This window comes from Ornithodoros turicata, chromosome 2, assembly GCF_037126465.1.
Source record: "Ornithodoros turicata isolate Travis chromosome 2, ASM3712646v1, whole genome shotgun sequence".
In the NCBI taxonomy this organism is placed as follows: Eukaryota; Metazoa; Arthropoda; class Arachnida; order Ixodida; family Argasidae; genus Ornithodoros; species Ornithodoros turicata.
Genome location: NC_088202.1, coordinates 24,015,648 through 24,031,013, shown reverse-complemented (window position 1 = coordinate 24,031,013; position 15,366 = coordinate 24,015,648). Strand labels below are relative to the sequence as shown.

The following is a 15,366-nucleotide window of genomic DNA, read 5'->3' as shown; positions in this document are numbered from 1 at the left end:
CAAGGAGCACATGTGCGTCACAGAAGGCGCAATTTGGGAAGTCTCCTTCGATACAGGCTTCGCCGAGTACGCTTCGCGTTCCCCTCCTCTGCCGCGCTTCTGGGGAGTGCGCGTTCATCGAACAGTTTGGCAGACGACAATTTTCGGTGGCTGGCAGCTATTTTGTTCGCAAATACGGCGGCATGGCAAGATAAATTAGCATACAACGAAAGCGAAACAGAGCGAAACAATTAGACTTGAGAGTTTAGTCTCGCACATTAGATACGTATTAGCACTAAACATTTTATCCTTCGCTCTTTAGTTAATTTTAAAGTGACACGAGTTTTCGCACCTCTCCACGGGAATAACAAATGCCACAAGATCGGCTGGAAGGTCTGGAAAATCGGGAGTAAGATCCAGAAGATGAGGTGATCAATGATAAGCAACCCTGGAGGCGCCATCGCTGCCAGTTCCCTACAAATATTGAAGTAGAAATGTTAAACGAAATACGAAAGCAGACGAAACTTCTCCAACGGTTTTATGATTTATCTGCGACTAGATTAATACAATTACACACAAATGTTCCCCGTGCGGGATTGTCGCTTTCAGCCTTGGATAAGCTTTCAGAACAGAACCATTGCTCACCGGGTTACATGATAGTCGTTATCGACGATTGCAGGGTGCCTTGAGCAGGATAACTGCGCAGCAAGTCGATCCCAGTACTGCATCACGCTACTCTTGCTAGAGTAGTTCTCGTCGTCTCTTCTCTTCCAGTGTGCTCCTTTTGGGAACGTTTTATAATAGCAGTGCTTACGTTTCGTCCTTCCGTCAGTTGTCCTGCACGAGCTCTACACATCTTGTCTGGAATGTCTACCTCACTCTCGCTGCTCATGTAGACAAACTCCATGACAAATGAAAACACCGTCGCTGACTCGGTGTTCATGTTGAATTCCGAGAAATTGTTGTCGTCTGCTATTACGGCCTTTTGCTGCACCTCATGCTATGCGCCCTCTGGAGTCTTTTTTTATTAAATATACGTTGCAGATAATCAGCACCAGATGGCGCGCGTTGCGGTGCTCAGAGTGCTCGTTCGAATACTTTAGCTGGAAGGCGCACATGTGACGCCACACTATTACGGCATCTGCGACGCATCACTATTCGGACGCAACCTAGGATTCGACTCATTATTATACCGAAATTGGGCCATGGATATTTCAACGTACGTGTCGGACGCTTTTCGCTGAAAAGATAGTGAATTTTAGCTGAAAAGATAAACACGAATGAAATACAGATAATATACTCGTATTACTTGCATGGACGTCCTTCGGCTTCCTCTTCTACCTGAGTAAAGGCAGACGAAAATCATCATAGTAATGCTATTCTTTTAGTGTTCTTTCCCAAAATCATAATATTGTTAGAGGTATTCGCTACTTAAATGTTGTATATTACCTAACGTAGGGCCAAAGTGTTCCGACGAAGATGTGGAAATATGCGGTGCACCTTGCGTTCTGGAGGACGGGAACCCGATTTGCCAGTGCAGGGACAACCAACGAGATGCTGGTTATTTTGGCTGTAGTGGTAAGTGTGTTACTTCTGCACGTTGCGTCGTTCTGAAATGACTCCCGCCGCAAATTCGTGCGGATGGGCGGCTGGAGTATTACTACGCCTTGTTTGAGGAACTGGTGTTCACACGTATTTATTTGGTGGGCCGCTCGGCTCTAAAGTTGCCACGTTTCTCTACGAAAAATACCGGACGAGTAAGAGAGACCAAGCAGAGCAGGAAGAGTCAAAGGAATGGACAAGGGAACTTTACAGCAATATGCAGGAGAGAGAGCGAAAATAGGAGAGGGTGAAAACGAAGCGCATGAGGAGAGAAAGCATTCAGTCAAACGCGTAAAAAAAAAAAGAAAAAAAAAAAAGCTGAGTTGTCTCGCGACGTAAACACCCAATTATTAAATTAAAAAAAAAAGAACGCCAATTCTCTTTGTTCCGTGCGTACTCTTGGTGTTGCAATATACAGGGTGTCCCAGAAAACGTGTCATTGAATTATAATTTAAAAAAAAGCTACACCACCTAGAGTCATGCGGTCAACGGCATTTGTTCTTATTATGTTTTTGCCACCTCCTGACGTGAATGTCGTGTAACGTAAGTTTAATTCTGTAAATTTTTGCGACCTTAGGTCGGAAATTTGCCAAGTAAAGGTCACTTTTTTACCCCACCAATGTGAGGAGCATGTCTAATTTACTGAAATTAATGATAATTGACAGGGATATTCAGAAGCTATCCCATCGCAAAAAATAGCCGAACATGATGCTCTACGGGGCTCCCACAGGATAGCGCGCGATGAATTTTTCAGCGCATCTTTGTCAGTCCGACGAAAGGATGTTGGAAACCCAGCCCACCCCGGCATCGCAGAAAGAGATAACACAGACATGCCTTATCGCGTCCGACCTTTGCTAGGATAATGCTTTCCCTCTCCCAATTTTAGGAACTGTTACTTTTTATAGTATCACTCTGTGGGGCTGGCTTTGAAACCTCCTTTCGTCGGACTGAGTGCGATTGCGCTCAAAAAGTCATCGCGCGGTATGGTCCGCTGCTCCGAAAAGCATGATGTTCAGCTATTTTGTTCAGATGGCATAGCTCGTGAATATAACTGTCAATTATCATGAATTTCAGTGAATTCGGCAAGCACTTCATATTGATGGGGTAAAAAAGTGACCTTTACTTGGCAAATTTCTGAGTTCAGTTCGCAAATATTTACATAATTAAACTTACGATACACGACATTCACATCAGGAGGTGGCAAAACCTAGTAAGAACAAATGCCGTTAACCGCATGATTCTAGGTGGCGTAGTTTTTTTTATTATAATTCAATGACACGTTTCCTGGGACACCCTGTAGGCAGAAAACAAGACTTAGAAGTAAAAGGAAAGTAATACCACAGCGGAGTTTGTTCGCTGAAACTTCCTTCGATGCCCTCCGTCCAACTGTGGTACAATACCGGCAAAGCGCTGGCGGTATTGCCGTTTAACCGGGAGCCGATACGAGCAACACATAACGGGCCCTGTCAGTTAAGTTCGGGCCGGGTGACAACCACACTCGTCTCCCAACCAGCCCTGTGATCGCGTGGTGCCCGAGAGATTTTGAGACTGTATCGCGGCGAAGTGCGACAAAGCAGCAACCGGTTCTCAATTGCCTGGTGCTCTCTTTGACGACGGATAATGCTGTTTATCAAATATAGATAATAGAGAGTTTTAACTCTAGCATAGGCAATCGCATTGCGTAAGCAGTACTGAATCTCCTTAATAATTGAATTATATTGTTGCGCCTGTTGCGTGCTCGCTGTTTCAGATGTCTGAATGTTTATATGGTGGGCAAGTTCGTATTCAACGAAGACAAAGCTACGTTCCCAACCAACTCTATATATGTACTGTTTAGTGTTGCATGACGGCATATCGGCAGACATTGTTTCTCCTTTACATTCAATCTTGATATTACGATGCTCCTGTGGTAACTAGCATCTGACTTTTTCGCGTCAAACGGAAAGTCTACCATAAAAATAAATTTTAATCTGTGGTTGGTTAAAGCCGAGCCTGTCTTGAGCTATTTCCCACTTTTGTCATATATTGTATGTGTTACCGGCAATGTGTTAAATCCGGCATTCCGTAGAGTACCTATAGGCATTTTATAAAATGCCCAAAATCAGCCGACAAAGTACGAAACGAAACGTATATCGTACAGTGCCCAGACATTCTATCGAATGCCGACGCCCTGCAATGTACAAGAATATTCCTTTTCATCGCAACCGTGTGATCTGTTTACACAAAAAGAAAATACGGACAAAAATTAACCAAGTTCAAGAACAGCGCTGGTGAGAGCCAGTCGGTTTGGATCTACAAAAATGAGGGAGAAATAGCTGCAAAATACGGACGACGCAGACAGCACGTTGTGGGGGATGTAGGGGAAAGATGCGGTCAGCCTGCTCTGGAGTGGCGGCTCGATGCTCCCAAGGGAGGGAGAAGAAGGGGGGGGGGTGAAAGAGGGAGGAGAGAGATTGCGGTGGTACAGGGGTGGAAGGGTGTTCTAACCTTCTTGCTCTGGGATATGCGGGCATCCGTCAGTAGTCTTCATTGGGATGTTCCCTGTACCACTGTAGCCACCTGGATTATTGGGGAAGTTTCCTCATCATAGACAGCACAATTATACAATCATCACCAAGTTAGTCACGACGGATGGACACAATCTGGTTGTGTGATTATGCAAAAAATACAGACAAAAACTAACCAAGTCAGTCACGACGGATGAGCAGTCTACGTGGACCCACTCTGGTTGTGTGATTATGCAAAAAATACAGACAAAAACTAACCAAGTCAGTCACGACGGATGAGCAGGCTACGTGGACCCACTCTGGTCGTGTGATTATGCAAAAAATACAGACAAAAACTAACCAAGTCAGTCACGACGGATGAGCAGTCTACGTGGACCCACTCTGGTCGTGTGATTATGCAAAAAATACAGACAAAAACTAACCCAGTTAAACATGAAAGAACTGATGTTCTGAGGCTGGAACAACATAGAAGGGACAAATACATACAAGGCCTCAATTTGCCTAAGAAATTAACGATGAAAGATGAAAGTCACTGAAAAGGTTAGCCAGCTGTAGGACTCGAACCCACATCTCAGAACATCAGTTCTTTCATGTTCAACAGTTGTCGCCTGCGTCGACCCCGTCGTATGAATGTGTGTATGAGTGAGCAAAAATGTAAGAGTGAAAGGAGGATGAGTGAGAGAGAGTGTCTGGTTTGTCCCTTCAGATGACGCACCCTGGAAGTCGCTGAGAAGGCGTGTTAGCTTAGCTCAATTGGTAGAGCCCTGGACCGGCAATCCAGAAGATGTGGGTTCGAGTCCTACAGCTGGCTAACCTTTTCAGTGACTTTCATCTTTCATCGTTAACCCAGTTAGTCACGACGGATGAGCAGTCTACGTGGACCCACTCTGACCGTGTATCTATGAAAAAAAAAAATACAAAACAAAACTCACCAAAACTAACACCAGTAACATGCAAATAAGAGTATCCATTCACCAGCAAGGAAGCGTTTACTGCCGTCTTTTCCGTTTTTCATACTTTGCCCGAAGTGCCCTTTGCAATGTACAGAATGCCTCGGCAGAGTGGGAAGGACCCTTACAGACAAACAAGATTTCATACACAAAAACAAAAAGCCCTGGGTATTCTACAGAATGCCTAGGCATTCATGCCGATAACATATGCTTGATTAGCGACCAGTTTCGCACACTTCTGGTTCGCTGGTGACATTAATTGACATCATTTGACGCCAGAGGCGTAGAGCCATGCATGCGTTTCATGAAGGAAAATTAGAAAACTGGTACCGAAGCTCATCCGGCTCTGACATCACTGCAGACGTCTCCAGCAGCGAGACAGCGCGAGGGAAGCCACGTGTTCACGACTACCAATGGGAATTGGTCTAGCTCTCGCTCCTTTGACGTCAGGGCATAGCGCGCGCGCGTGTATTTAATGGCTTATGTATCGCCAAGTATCCCACGCAGAAAACTTTTTTTTTGCATTGATATTTTGGCATGCAGTATAATATCACGCGTTCATGATGCGATGAACCGCGTCTATCACAAGCTCTTTAAGGCGTCGCTACAGCGGCTCAGTGAATAACGTGACCTATTATGTTACTGTACGCTACACTTGCAAGTGATATCGTCTTTATGTGCTTTGTTATCTACCATTGATACAACGTACACAGATACAGACTTACTGTGATACAACTTATCTCTCCCACTCTCTCTTTTTTTCCAAATTCCCATGGAGAGGTATTGGTTCTAACGCACACTTGAGGGCACAACATTAAAAAAGGGATGCCTTGATTGCCGTTATTATGTGTACAAGTTTTCCTTTTCCCCATGAGAAATTTGTCAGTGGAAATCTGCTGGAATATGTTGTTTGTACGCTTAATGAGAACTGTGTGTAGTAATTTTTGACTGTGTTTTCTGCTCACCCGCCACTGTAATGCTGTTCGTGCAATGCAGGTAACTATATAAATAAAAATTATATACCTGTTCTCTGGAGCATAGTTTATGCAGGCGGATTGTCTCATATTTTCCAGACGTATGTTCGCAAAAGGGACTCAAGGACTGCGTATTTGGCAGATGCTTCATCGAGCACCACATTGACCGATGTAAATGTGACCCACCCTTCGAGCTGGACACAAACCGCCGTTGTGGGCTGAGTAAGTATTGCGTGCAATAGCCTGAAATGAAGAGCACAGAGTTTTCACTCCGCAACTGCCTTTGGAAACGACAAACGAATAGACTGTGTCTCGTCGAGAAACTTACGACAGTCCATGTTAAGTGCACGTTCCGTCGTCATTGATCCTTCCAGGTGAACCCATCGTGCTACCACGCCGCAGATGCTGATGTTAGTACGTGCGAGTCTCAGACACTTTTATGTGTTGCTTTAGCACACATTCTAAAGAGCATAGTTTCGTTCCTTACTCCGCTGCGGATGTGGGGACCGAGTAACACATCGTGGCCTTGCTCATTACTTGTGTTGAAATTTCTCGCACTGCCTAAAGCCAACAGTTAAAAATTGAGCCGTGTCGAGACACGGATAATCCCTGGCCTTCTGCAACCCATCTTTAAATTTTTTCGAACCATCCATACTTTTCTTTCTTTTTTTTTGCTGGAAACGATTCTTCCTGTCGAGAAACCAACACTTTAGATTTTTTTTTTAGCGAAATTCCCCCATTGTGCAAAAAAGCGTGCGGTTCCAGTCTCTATGAAATCGTGCTGCGTGATTCGTGTGGTGTGTCGTTGAAGGAGCACTGATGTGACCACAACTTTTTATTTTTTAAATATATTTTGTCGTTGGCGGCGTCTTCTACCACGAATAAAATGTGCTCCTGGAACCAACGACAGGCACAGGTGGCCTAAAGCTCGTGCGCGATGCCTCTGTCTCTTACACCTTTATGAAAATCGTCCACTCTTGGAAAGAGCGTCTAGAAGAATGAGGGAACGTCGTGACGTATCCGATTCCCCTAGCACGTGACGCGTGACGTAGACCGGCGCGGCTCGAACGGGTATAAGCAGCACGTGATCTCAGAAGAAAAGAAAGAAAGGTACGGGGTCTTTTCGACATCATACGAGGCTGATGTCCGGGGCTCCTTTCTTCCACTTTTTTTTTTGTAAATTTGATTGAACGGTGTCAGTGCACCGCACATCGAAAATATTTTGCGTGGTGGCTCCTGATCGGGGACAGGTTGACAGATGAGACAGGGCTTCGACCCACGGTAAATCTGATCTCATTGTTCCTTTAGCTGCTTAACTTACAGCTACAGGTGAAAAGTGTCGTGATACCCACTGTGTACGGGCGTTTGCGGTTGCGTAAGCTGTCTTCGATTGGGCTGCACTTTGTGAACTAGTGATGATGATGATGATGATTGGGAGTTTAGTGGCGCAACGACAACAAAGATCATAATTTGTGAACTAGTGCAAACGGTGCAAGTTCCCCTGTTCGATTGAGCGGATGTGTACCCTTTGCACTACACTAAACCATCCGTTTGGAAGAAGTGCAGCGGGAGTGCAGCACGAGTTCACGAAAACTTTGCACCTTCTCCTACGTTCATGCAACGTTTCGTGCATGGATGTGTACCGTTAATGCGGCAGCGGTCGTTTTCTTGTGGTGTTTTATCATCCATATGGAGCATAGTGGCAATTAGTTTTGCTGAAGCCCGTTTACACTCCTCGGGTTAATTTTTAGACAATAATCGCTGAGAAATTTGCGATTCATTGCAAACGTCTGTGAGACCATCTGAGGCTTACACTTTTCTACTTGATTGGGCTCAGTGTACTTTGCACGAGAGCACCACTTGTCGTGTACTTCGTTTGTACTCCTTTACACTGCCTCTTGCACTTTTTCGCGAATGGAAAACAGCTATGTCTACGTGCGCGGAGGTCACAGTTTTGTCAAGAGTTCCACCTATACTGGTATCCTTAGTGTTTTCACATATATATTGTTCTTGATTTCACTATCTGCTTCACAATCGACATTCCTTTGCAGAAGACATCTTCTACATCTTGAAGTTCAAAGTGGATCGCGGTGCTCGGTCTAGGCGTTCGGCAGACCTTTGTCCTGAGTCTGATCAAGTAAAACAATCGGTGAGCTCCTGTTCCTTACCTGCGTCGTGGGGACCTCCCATTTGATGTATCGTTGCACTGCACATTTCAATTACGTAATTGAAATGTGTACAATATAGTGCAAGCTGACACAGTTTACTGCATACGGCTCTCGCTCACTTAAAATAAGTTCCTTGACCACCTTAAAGGAACTGCGACGCTTAGCGGATATCTCTGATAAAGTCATACTCATGTCGTAATTTAAGGTGTACAGAAACATTAAAATTTTCGTATTTTTATGGTACTGAGGTACATCTCAACAAGTGAGTGGAGCTTCAGGTATAGGCATGTCCCATAAATAGCGAGACACCCCTTTTAAGGGGATAGTTGCATCCGGAAACTCATCTATGAAACGGATATGACTATGTTCGGGATCGGCCTACAATATACCCGGCTAAATGTTTCGTCCGAAAAGTACTTAGGATTTTAAAGATCAGCGCTGCTTCCACGACCACAGAAGCTCCGGCGGCGTGACTATACTTCCTAAGCGGATGTGTGTGCGCTCGGCGCTGAGACTAGGAAAGGCGCAGTCCAGAATCCCCGTTGCTCTACGTGACGCCTGCAGTGCCACGATGTTCCTTTTCTCGAGGTTGTGCCCTTGTTGGTTTTTAGGGAGTGACGTTTTCTCTTTTCCAGAAAGGGCATTCCGAAATACTCTCAACACCCGGCGTCTGCTCTTGCCATGTATTCCGTTGAGTAATAGTCAAACTACGTCACTATGTAGCGTGGGAGCTTCGATACCGTAGTCAGTCGTCCAGGAGGGATAAAATGACACTACAGTTTCGAAAACGACTGGGACGAATGCGACCGTCCCTTTAAAATGCGGCTCTGATCCTACCCCAGGCTGAAATTGGCCTCAGGACGGCCACGTTTGTTGAACGAATTGGAGTTCGAATTACGTTTGCTATTCCCACTGGTGTCAGTTCTTTATTATTTTTGAAATTAAGACAAGACCAGCGTCGAATGTGAACTATTCATAGCGTTACATCCGTTCAGATTACCTGTGAGATTTACCGTATCGTATTCATAATTCTGGGGAAGAAATACACCTATACGTGCATGTTGGACGAGCGTTTGCCGAAAATCAGCGCCCGCATGCACGGATATTTGCGAGTGGTGTCGTCAGTTGCTTGGGTAGTGCTTTGGACACGCGCTACAGTATTCAACCTGCTCGCGCGCAAAGCCCCGCCAAAGACAATGAGGATGCCTCTGAGAAATTTCCTCAGCGTTCGACCAAGAGCGTCATTGACTCAATTTGCAGGAATCCACACAGATGTTGAATTTCAATGGCAGATTCGGAGCGCCTCCGGAGCAAGTTCTGTTGCTCCGCCGAGAGCAAGTCTGTTCGATTGGCAGATTGGGAACAGTTCTGGAGTCTTCCAATGGGAGCTTTGGAGCGGCATTCGAGTCAAGGTCGCTCCAGGGAGCAACCCAGACTGCTCCGCCAAAATAGGCAGATTCAACCGGAACTCTGTGTGACGTGTCACTTGTCGCTTGTGCTTCCTATTTCCTGTCTCTGCTTCGCCAACATGGCCGCTTCGCAACGCGTCATCGCTGTGACTAGTTTTTCGCGTCGTACGTTGGCGATTTTGTTTCATAAAGGAAGCGATAAGTCAGACATTACCAGGGCAACGTTAGGAGATTAGAAGGACCTTGATGTTGCGAAACATGGCGTTATAATGGTACATGAGTACCTTCTTCTTCTTCTTCCTCGGTCTCTGGCCGCCATCCACCAAGGGAGATTGGCAAGAGCTAACCTCCAAGTTGGGTGCAAGTGTTCCATTCGCAGATTCGGATCACTTGCTCTAGGCCAGATCAAGCCGCTCCATTGCCGAGTCGGCCACTTGCTCCGACTCTGCCATTGGAATTCAATAAGAGATTAACGCGGCATGGCGTTGCTTCTGAAAGCCTGCTAGTGAAAAAGCTTACGCACACTTTGGAATGTATGTCCACTTGACCTGCTTTTTGATATCCTATTTATATAAACTATGGTTTCCCCAGTATGTATTCCATAAAGCAAAAGTAGACTTCCTGTTGATACACCGTCTGCAAGAAATAAGGACCATTTCGGCATTAGCACGAGATGAATATCATAGAAAACCAAATTAAAAATAGGAAATATAAAGCTGAAGAGGAGCCTATCGATCTGCACATTTCGAAAATGCTGTTCATATGACTGTTGGAGGGGTGGGGGGTGGGGGGCTTGTGCTTGGGGTACTGTGCTTCCCCAACATTGGGAAGCACAGTTGGTGGCAACAGTTCCGCAGTGTCTGGAATTTCAATACACAGCCGTTTCCATCTTATTTCCATTCCCTCTTTTCTTTATTATATAGCCGTAGTGTGTACATATTTTGTTTGTATTATACTTCCCTCACCTTTCCGTTTTTTTTTTTTTCAGATGAAACAAGTCTACCCTCACGTGAAGAATGTAGAAATTCTGGATTGCCCGTAAGTCTAACGCACATAGATTGAGCGGGGCCTCTTGTGTTATTGACACTTAACTTGATACCTTCACACCCGACATGCTTCCTCGGCGCGTTGGACGACCACCGTCACGCTGTTTTGTGACACACAGTGTTAAATTTCCAAAACGACGCGTTGCCGTAGCCATGTCAGAGGGCGAAAAATACTTCGTGATGCGCCTCCAAACAGTTCACACCATACCAAATTATAAAAATGATATAACTTGCCATAACTTTAATTATTTTGCCAATCCTGTCGTGCAGTACCTCTCACACTAGTGTACAAATGCAACCCACGCGTTTCAAAATTTGTTTCATGTTTTCAATTTGTTTCAAAAATGGCGAGATCAGGTTTCCCGCACAAGTACTCCGCATATGATCTCGCCCTTATAGGGCGTGCAGGATACAGTTGTTGTTGTTCCTCCTTCTCACGTGGGCTGCGTCGAGGCTTTACATTTTTTTTATTTATTTTTTGTTAGGCAATAGTGCATAACTTACATGGCAGTATGCCAAAGGGCGAGACGAGGAATGCCACACAAGCACCCTGCACATGATCTCTCCGTTATTGCGCGCGCGCGATGTAGCTCTCTGTAGCTGCGTCGGGGCCTGAATTTGTTGTAGGCAACCAGCGCATAACTTACATGGCAGTATGCTTAAGGGCGAGAGGAGGAATCCCGCACAAGTACATCTGGGACATTGTGCTGGGGCATTCCCGGCTTCAACTTCTGAGAATGCATAATGAAAAGATGTGCGATTGTTTCAGGAATGGTGAATACAAGATTCGCCTCGTGTTCGACAAGAGACCTGATGAAGCGAAAATAATCTGGGCTTGCCAAGGGGTGCAGGGCAACCATAAACTGTGCCTCCTCCCGGGAAACCTAAGAGTACAGAAGAACAGCCTAGGTAAGCACATGTGTGTCAAGATGACGCTAAACCTCGTGGTTGCTACCCTAATCTTTGCTCTTGCTCTGAGCAGCTTCCTTAGCATCTTGTAGACTGGACTTCATGATATGCGTAGCTGATGTATGCAGCCCTGTTGGGTAGCTGAATCCCAGAATACGAAAATTACACGGCGGAACAAGGGCAGTCTGAAGGGTGCTGTCGCTCTCTAAACTGGATTACGTGTTGTTATGGAACAGGCGCTAACGCTCGGGTCTGGTCTTTATGCGGCGGACACGGACACAACGTTAAGAGTGGTGTTCGTGCTGAGCTGAGCTGCAAAATACGAGCACATGTGAATCTCTAATTTTGAGTTGACGGCAGTGTTAAAGGGAGACTTCGGTACTAAACGGATTTCGAGTTTGTGTTATTTCTACAATCATTACATGACTAGAACACGGTTATGAAATGTTTCCTTAGAAATTGAAACAGGAATTATAAAAACGATTCTTGAAATTTGCGAGTGGTTGGCTTCGGCAGGCCTGCGCGGATGGAAGTCTTCTGTGGGCAACACTGGTCGACAGATGTCATAGTGCATGCATTCCATTCTCTACTGCCGGTGTTCGTTCTAATCTCATAGTTCTTGCGTTAATTATACGGCAATGAGCGAAAAGGAAGGTGGGTCGAGATGTTGCTTCAAACCATGTGACAACAAGTCAGTTTGAGCGTTGGGTATTATTGATTTCTCCTCTCCAAAAGATGAACAGCGTTGCCATCTGTGCGTGTGTGTGTGGGTGGGGGGCACCACTCCGAAAGACAAGATCAACAAAACATCATACAGCCGAACTTGTTCCGACCATCTTACAGCTCAGATGTTCGACATCAGGGCACGTCTCATACATGAGCTCAGAGTATCTGAAGAACGAAAAGCCCTAGCGAGTCATGCTATTCCTATGCTGTTTCCCGACTCTCCGAAGCCGACTCAACTTAGCGCGTACATCAAACAACCAACGCAGGGAGGTATACATTATCAATTATGATGTTTTCTAGCATGCTAATGGACACATGTCCGATAGACGCAAAAGGATGTAGGTCGCAGATCATGCTCTGAGGGAAGTGGCTGACTGCGGTTCCTGTGAAGTCTGAACCAAGCAGTACACCAGCATAGACGTAAAACGCATCGTACGAGCGTTATGGGCGTCCTGTAAACTGAATCCTTAGAAATATATTGCGTCAGAGTAATTCTGAACGTCGGATCCTTCGGATTCCTCAGAATGCAAATCGTACCTCGCGTTGTCAGGTGAACGAGCATCTATAGAAGACGGAGAATGGTCCTCTGTTGCGAATAGACACCTCCCTGTTTACAAAAAAAGAAAAATTACGTCAGATGGTACAGCAGTCCCGCCAATTTGGTAGCCTAGAACTACTATATAAAACATCAGTAAGTCACAAGAAAGCCACGTTTAAATGTGGATTCTCATATTCTAAGATTTTCTTTTTTGTAATTCCTTAGATATTATTAGTTTTGTGGCCTTGTTCAGCTCTGTTCTGCCGGTAGCCCTATCTTTTCGGTTGCCGTTTCTAAAGATGGCTACCGGGGTCTTCCATCTTGAGCTTGAAGACCCTAGTTTCTCTCGGAGTGCACGGAGTGTATCTATACAAAGCAAGCGCGAACTACGTCATAATAACAAACCACATTACACACAGGATTACAGCATTGACTTTCAGACGATGCGACTCTTGGGGGTTTCTTTCAGCCTTCTTTTCTTTCCGCGGTGGACTGGGAACGCGTATGAAGTCTCGAAAGCGACTAAAAACGTGACTAGGTGTGTATACTAATACAAAGAAGCCACCTGTGGCCTTCGTGAAGGAATACGGCTTTGTGAAATGGCGGTGTTCTCCACCCGCGCTGTTTCGGTTTCGATATGTCTACCAACGTCATCATTACGTCACGGTGACGTTTCTCCTGTAGAGGTCTATACGCCCCTCACACGCACAGAACCGTCCACACGAAGCTGTCGCTGCGAATAATCGCCTTATATGTCTGAGTACCCTGATCCCCAATCTTCGTCCATAGTGTCGTACGCATTCGTTTTGGGGAACGTTAGCTGGGCGTCCTCACTCATGAGCACCCTCATGAAGATGCCTCACCCTCACCTCACAACGATGAGGTGAGGGTGAGTGAGGCCAGACCACGCTGAACGTTCCTCACGAGGCCAGTCGTGAGGCATTATCCCTTATGAGGCCCACAGTGAGGACCCTCATGAAGTCAGTCGTCGTGAGGCCATTAATACGTGATGATACAACGTATTCTGTGAGGATCCTCACGGATGAGGCCGTGAGGCCCTTTCTGAGGAACCTCACGGATGAGGCCGCGAGGCACCTTTCGCGAGCAACCTCACGAATGAGGTCATGAGGCCTTTCGTGAGGGGTCTCGCGGATGAGGTGATGAGATCGGGCTCCTCTTTGCTGATGCTAAACACTAACGTTAAACCTCACTGTGACAGTAACAACTGTTACCAAATTTATTCAAGCACAGCACGAGATCCTATAAACAGTTTGATGCCGCGCAGTATCATTAGTACCAACTACCGACGCAGTAGTTCAACGCCGACGTGTCATGTGAACATGACGGAAAGTTCTTTTGAGGCTCATGTGCCTCCTAGTGACTTGAAGACACGTCAGGCCATGAAGGTATTCACGAGGCGAGGGCTCGCGAGGATGAGGGGTCGTGAGGCCATGAGGGTCCTCATGAGAAGAAGGTACGCGAGGCCATGAGGGCCCTCATGAGGTGAGGGCACGTGAGGATGAGGACTCGTGAGGCCATGTGGGTCCTCATTAGGCGAAAGTACGTCAGGCGCCGTGAGAACATGAGGGCCCTCATGAGGTGAGGACACGTGAGGATGAGGTCCCTCATGAGGTGAAGATACGTGAGGCCATAAGTGTTGTGAATAGTCTCATGAGGTGAATGCATGTGAAGATGAGGATGGTGAGCCCTCTCGGGGTCCCGATGCCCTGAGGTGAGGTTTGTGAGGGCAAAATATAAAACGGAATGTGAGGGTGAGGGCGACTGAGGTTTAGTTACTCGTGAGGAAAATTTGGTGAGGGTGAGTGAGGCCAATAACGTCTGTGCTTCGTGAGGTGAGAATGAGTGAGGCCGCAGGAAAATGCCCACCTATGGACGTAACACAGCGTAGCAACGTCCGCATGCCCGCATCATGGTATCTTGCATGCCGGCTGCATGCCCGCTCTATGAATGGTGACGTCACGTCGACGCCGGCGCAGTTGCCTTGAGTGGGCATCCACCTTTCCACGTTCCAGTTTCGGTTTGATTATTTCATGTCTGAGGCAGACTTAATCACATAAGGGGAAACAAAGGTTAAGACAGGTATTCGGGGGCAATTATGTACCAAGTACAATATGCATCAATTTTTTTCTCCGATCGTTGCGGACTCTCCCTTTAAACGGCTACCTTAAAGGAGCATAGAAGTGACCCTTTTTTTTTTCGCTACGGCGTGTTGTGCAATGAATAAAATGACCTCCTGCGAAAGAACGATGAGCTCAGGCGACCTACAGAGCACGGGCAACGCTCTGTTCAGTACACATTTAAAAAATCCTCTCCACGTGCAAAGAGCGCATCGCCCAACTAGAAGACGTCGTGACGCATCATGGCTCCGGAACGTAACCAGTGGCGTACAGCCGCGCACCTCAAGCATGTATAAGCGGCGCGTGGTCTGAGAAAAAAAAAGACAGAGCCATTGCAACATCACGCGAGGCTCGTGTCTGAGGGCTGCGGCTGCTTTCTCCGACTGTTTTTGGAAATCCGATGGCGCAATGACAATACAT

The 15,366-nt window shown here is 46.2% G+C and overlaps 1 protein-coding gene across 1 annotated transcript in view; it reads left to right on the top strand.

Annotated features, from left to right (window-relative positions):
* The window catches only part of LOC135384413 (uncharacterized), a 74,729-nt gene that overhangs the window by 38,154 nt on the left and 21,209 nt on the right, over positions 1–15,366 (top strand). Inside the window, exons 18-22 of the mRNA XM_064613615.1 lie at positions 1,438–1,557; positions 6,112–6,234; positions 8,064–8,161; positions 10,578–10,627; positions 11,405–11,544. Of these exons, the coding sequence (XP_064469685.1) occupies positions 1,438–1,557; positions 6,112–6,234; positions 8,064–8,161; positions 10,578–10,627; positions 11,405–11,544 (531 nt within the window). The remainder of the gene's footprint in view (positions 1–1,437; positions 1,558–6,111; positions 6,235–8,063; positions 8,162–10,577; positions 10,628–11,404; positions 11,545–15,366) is intronic.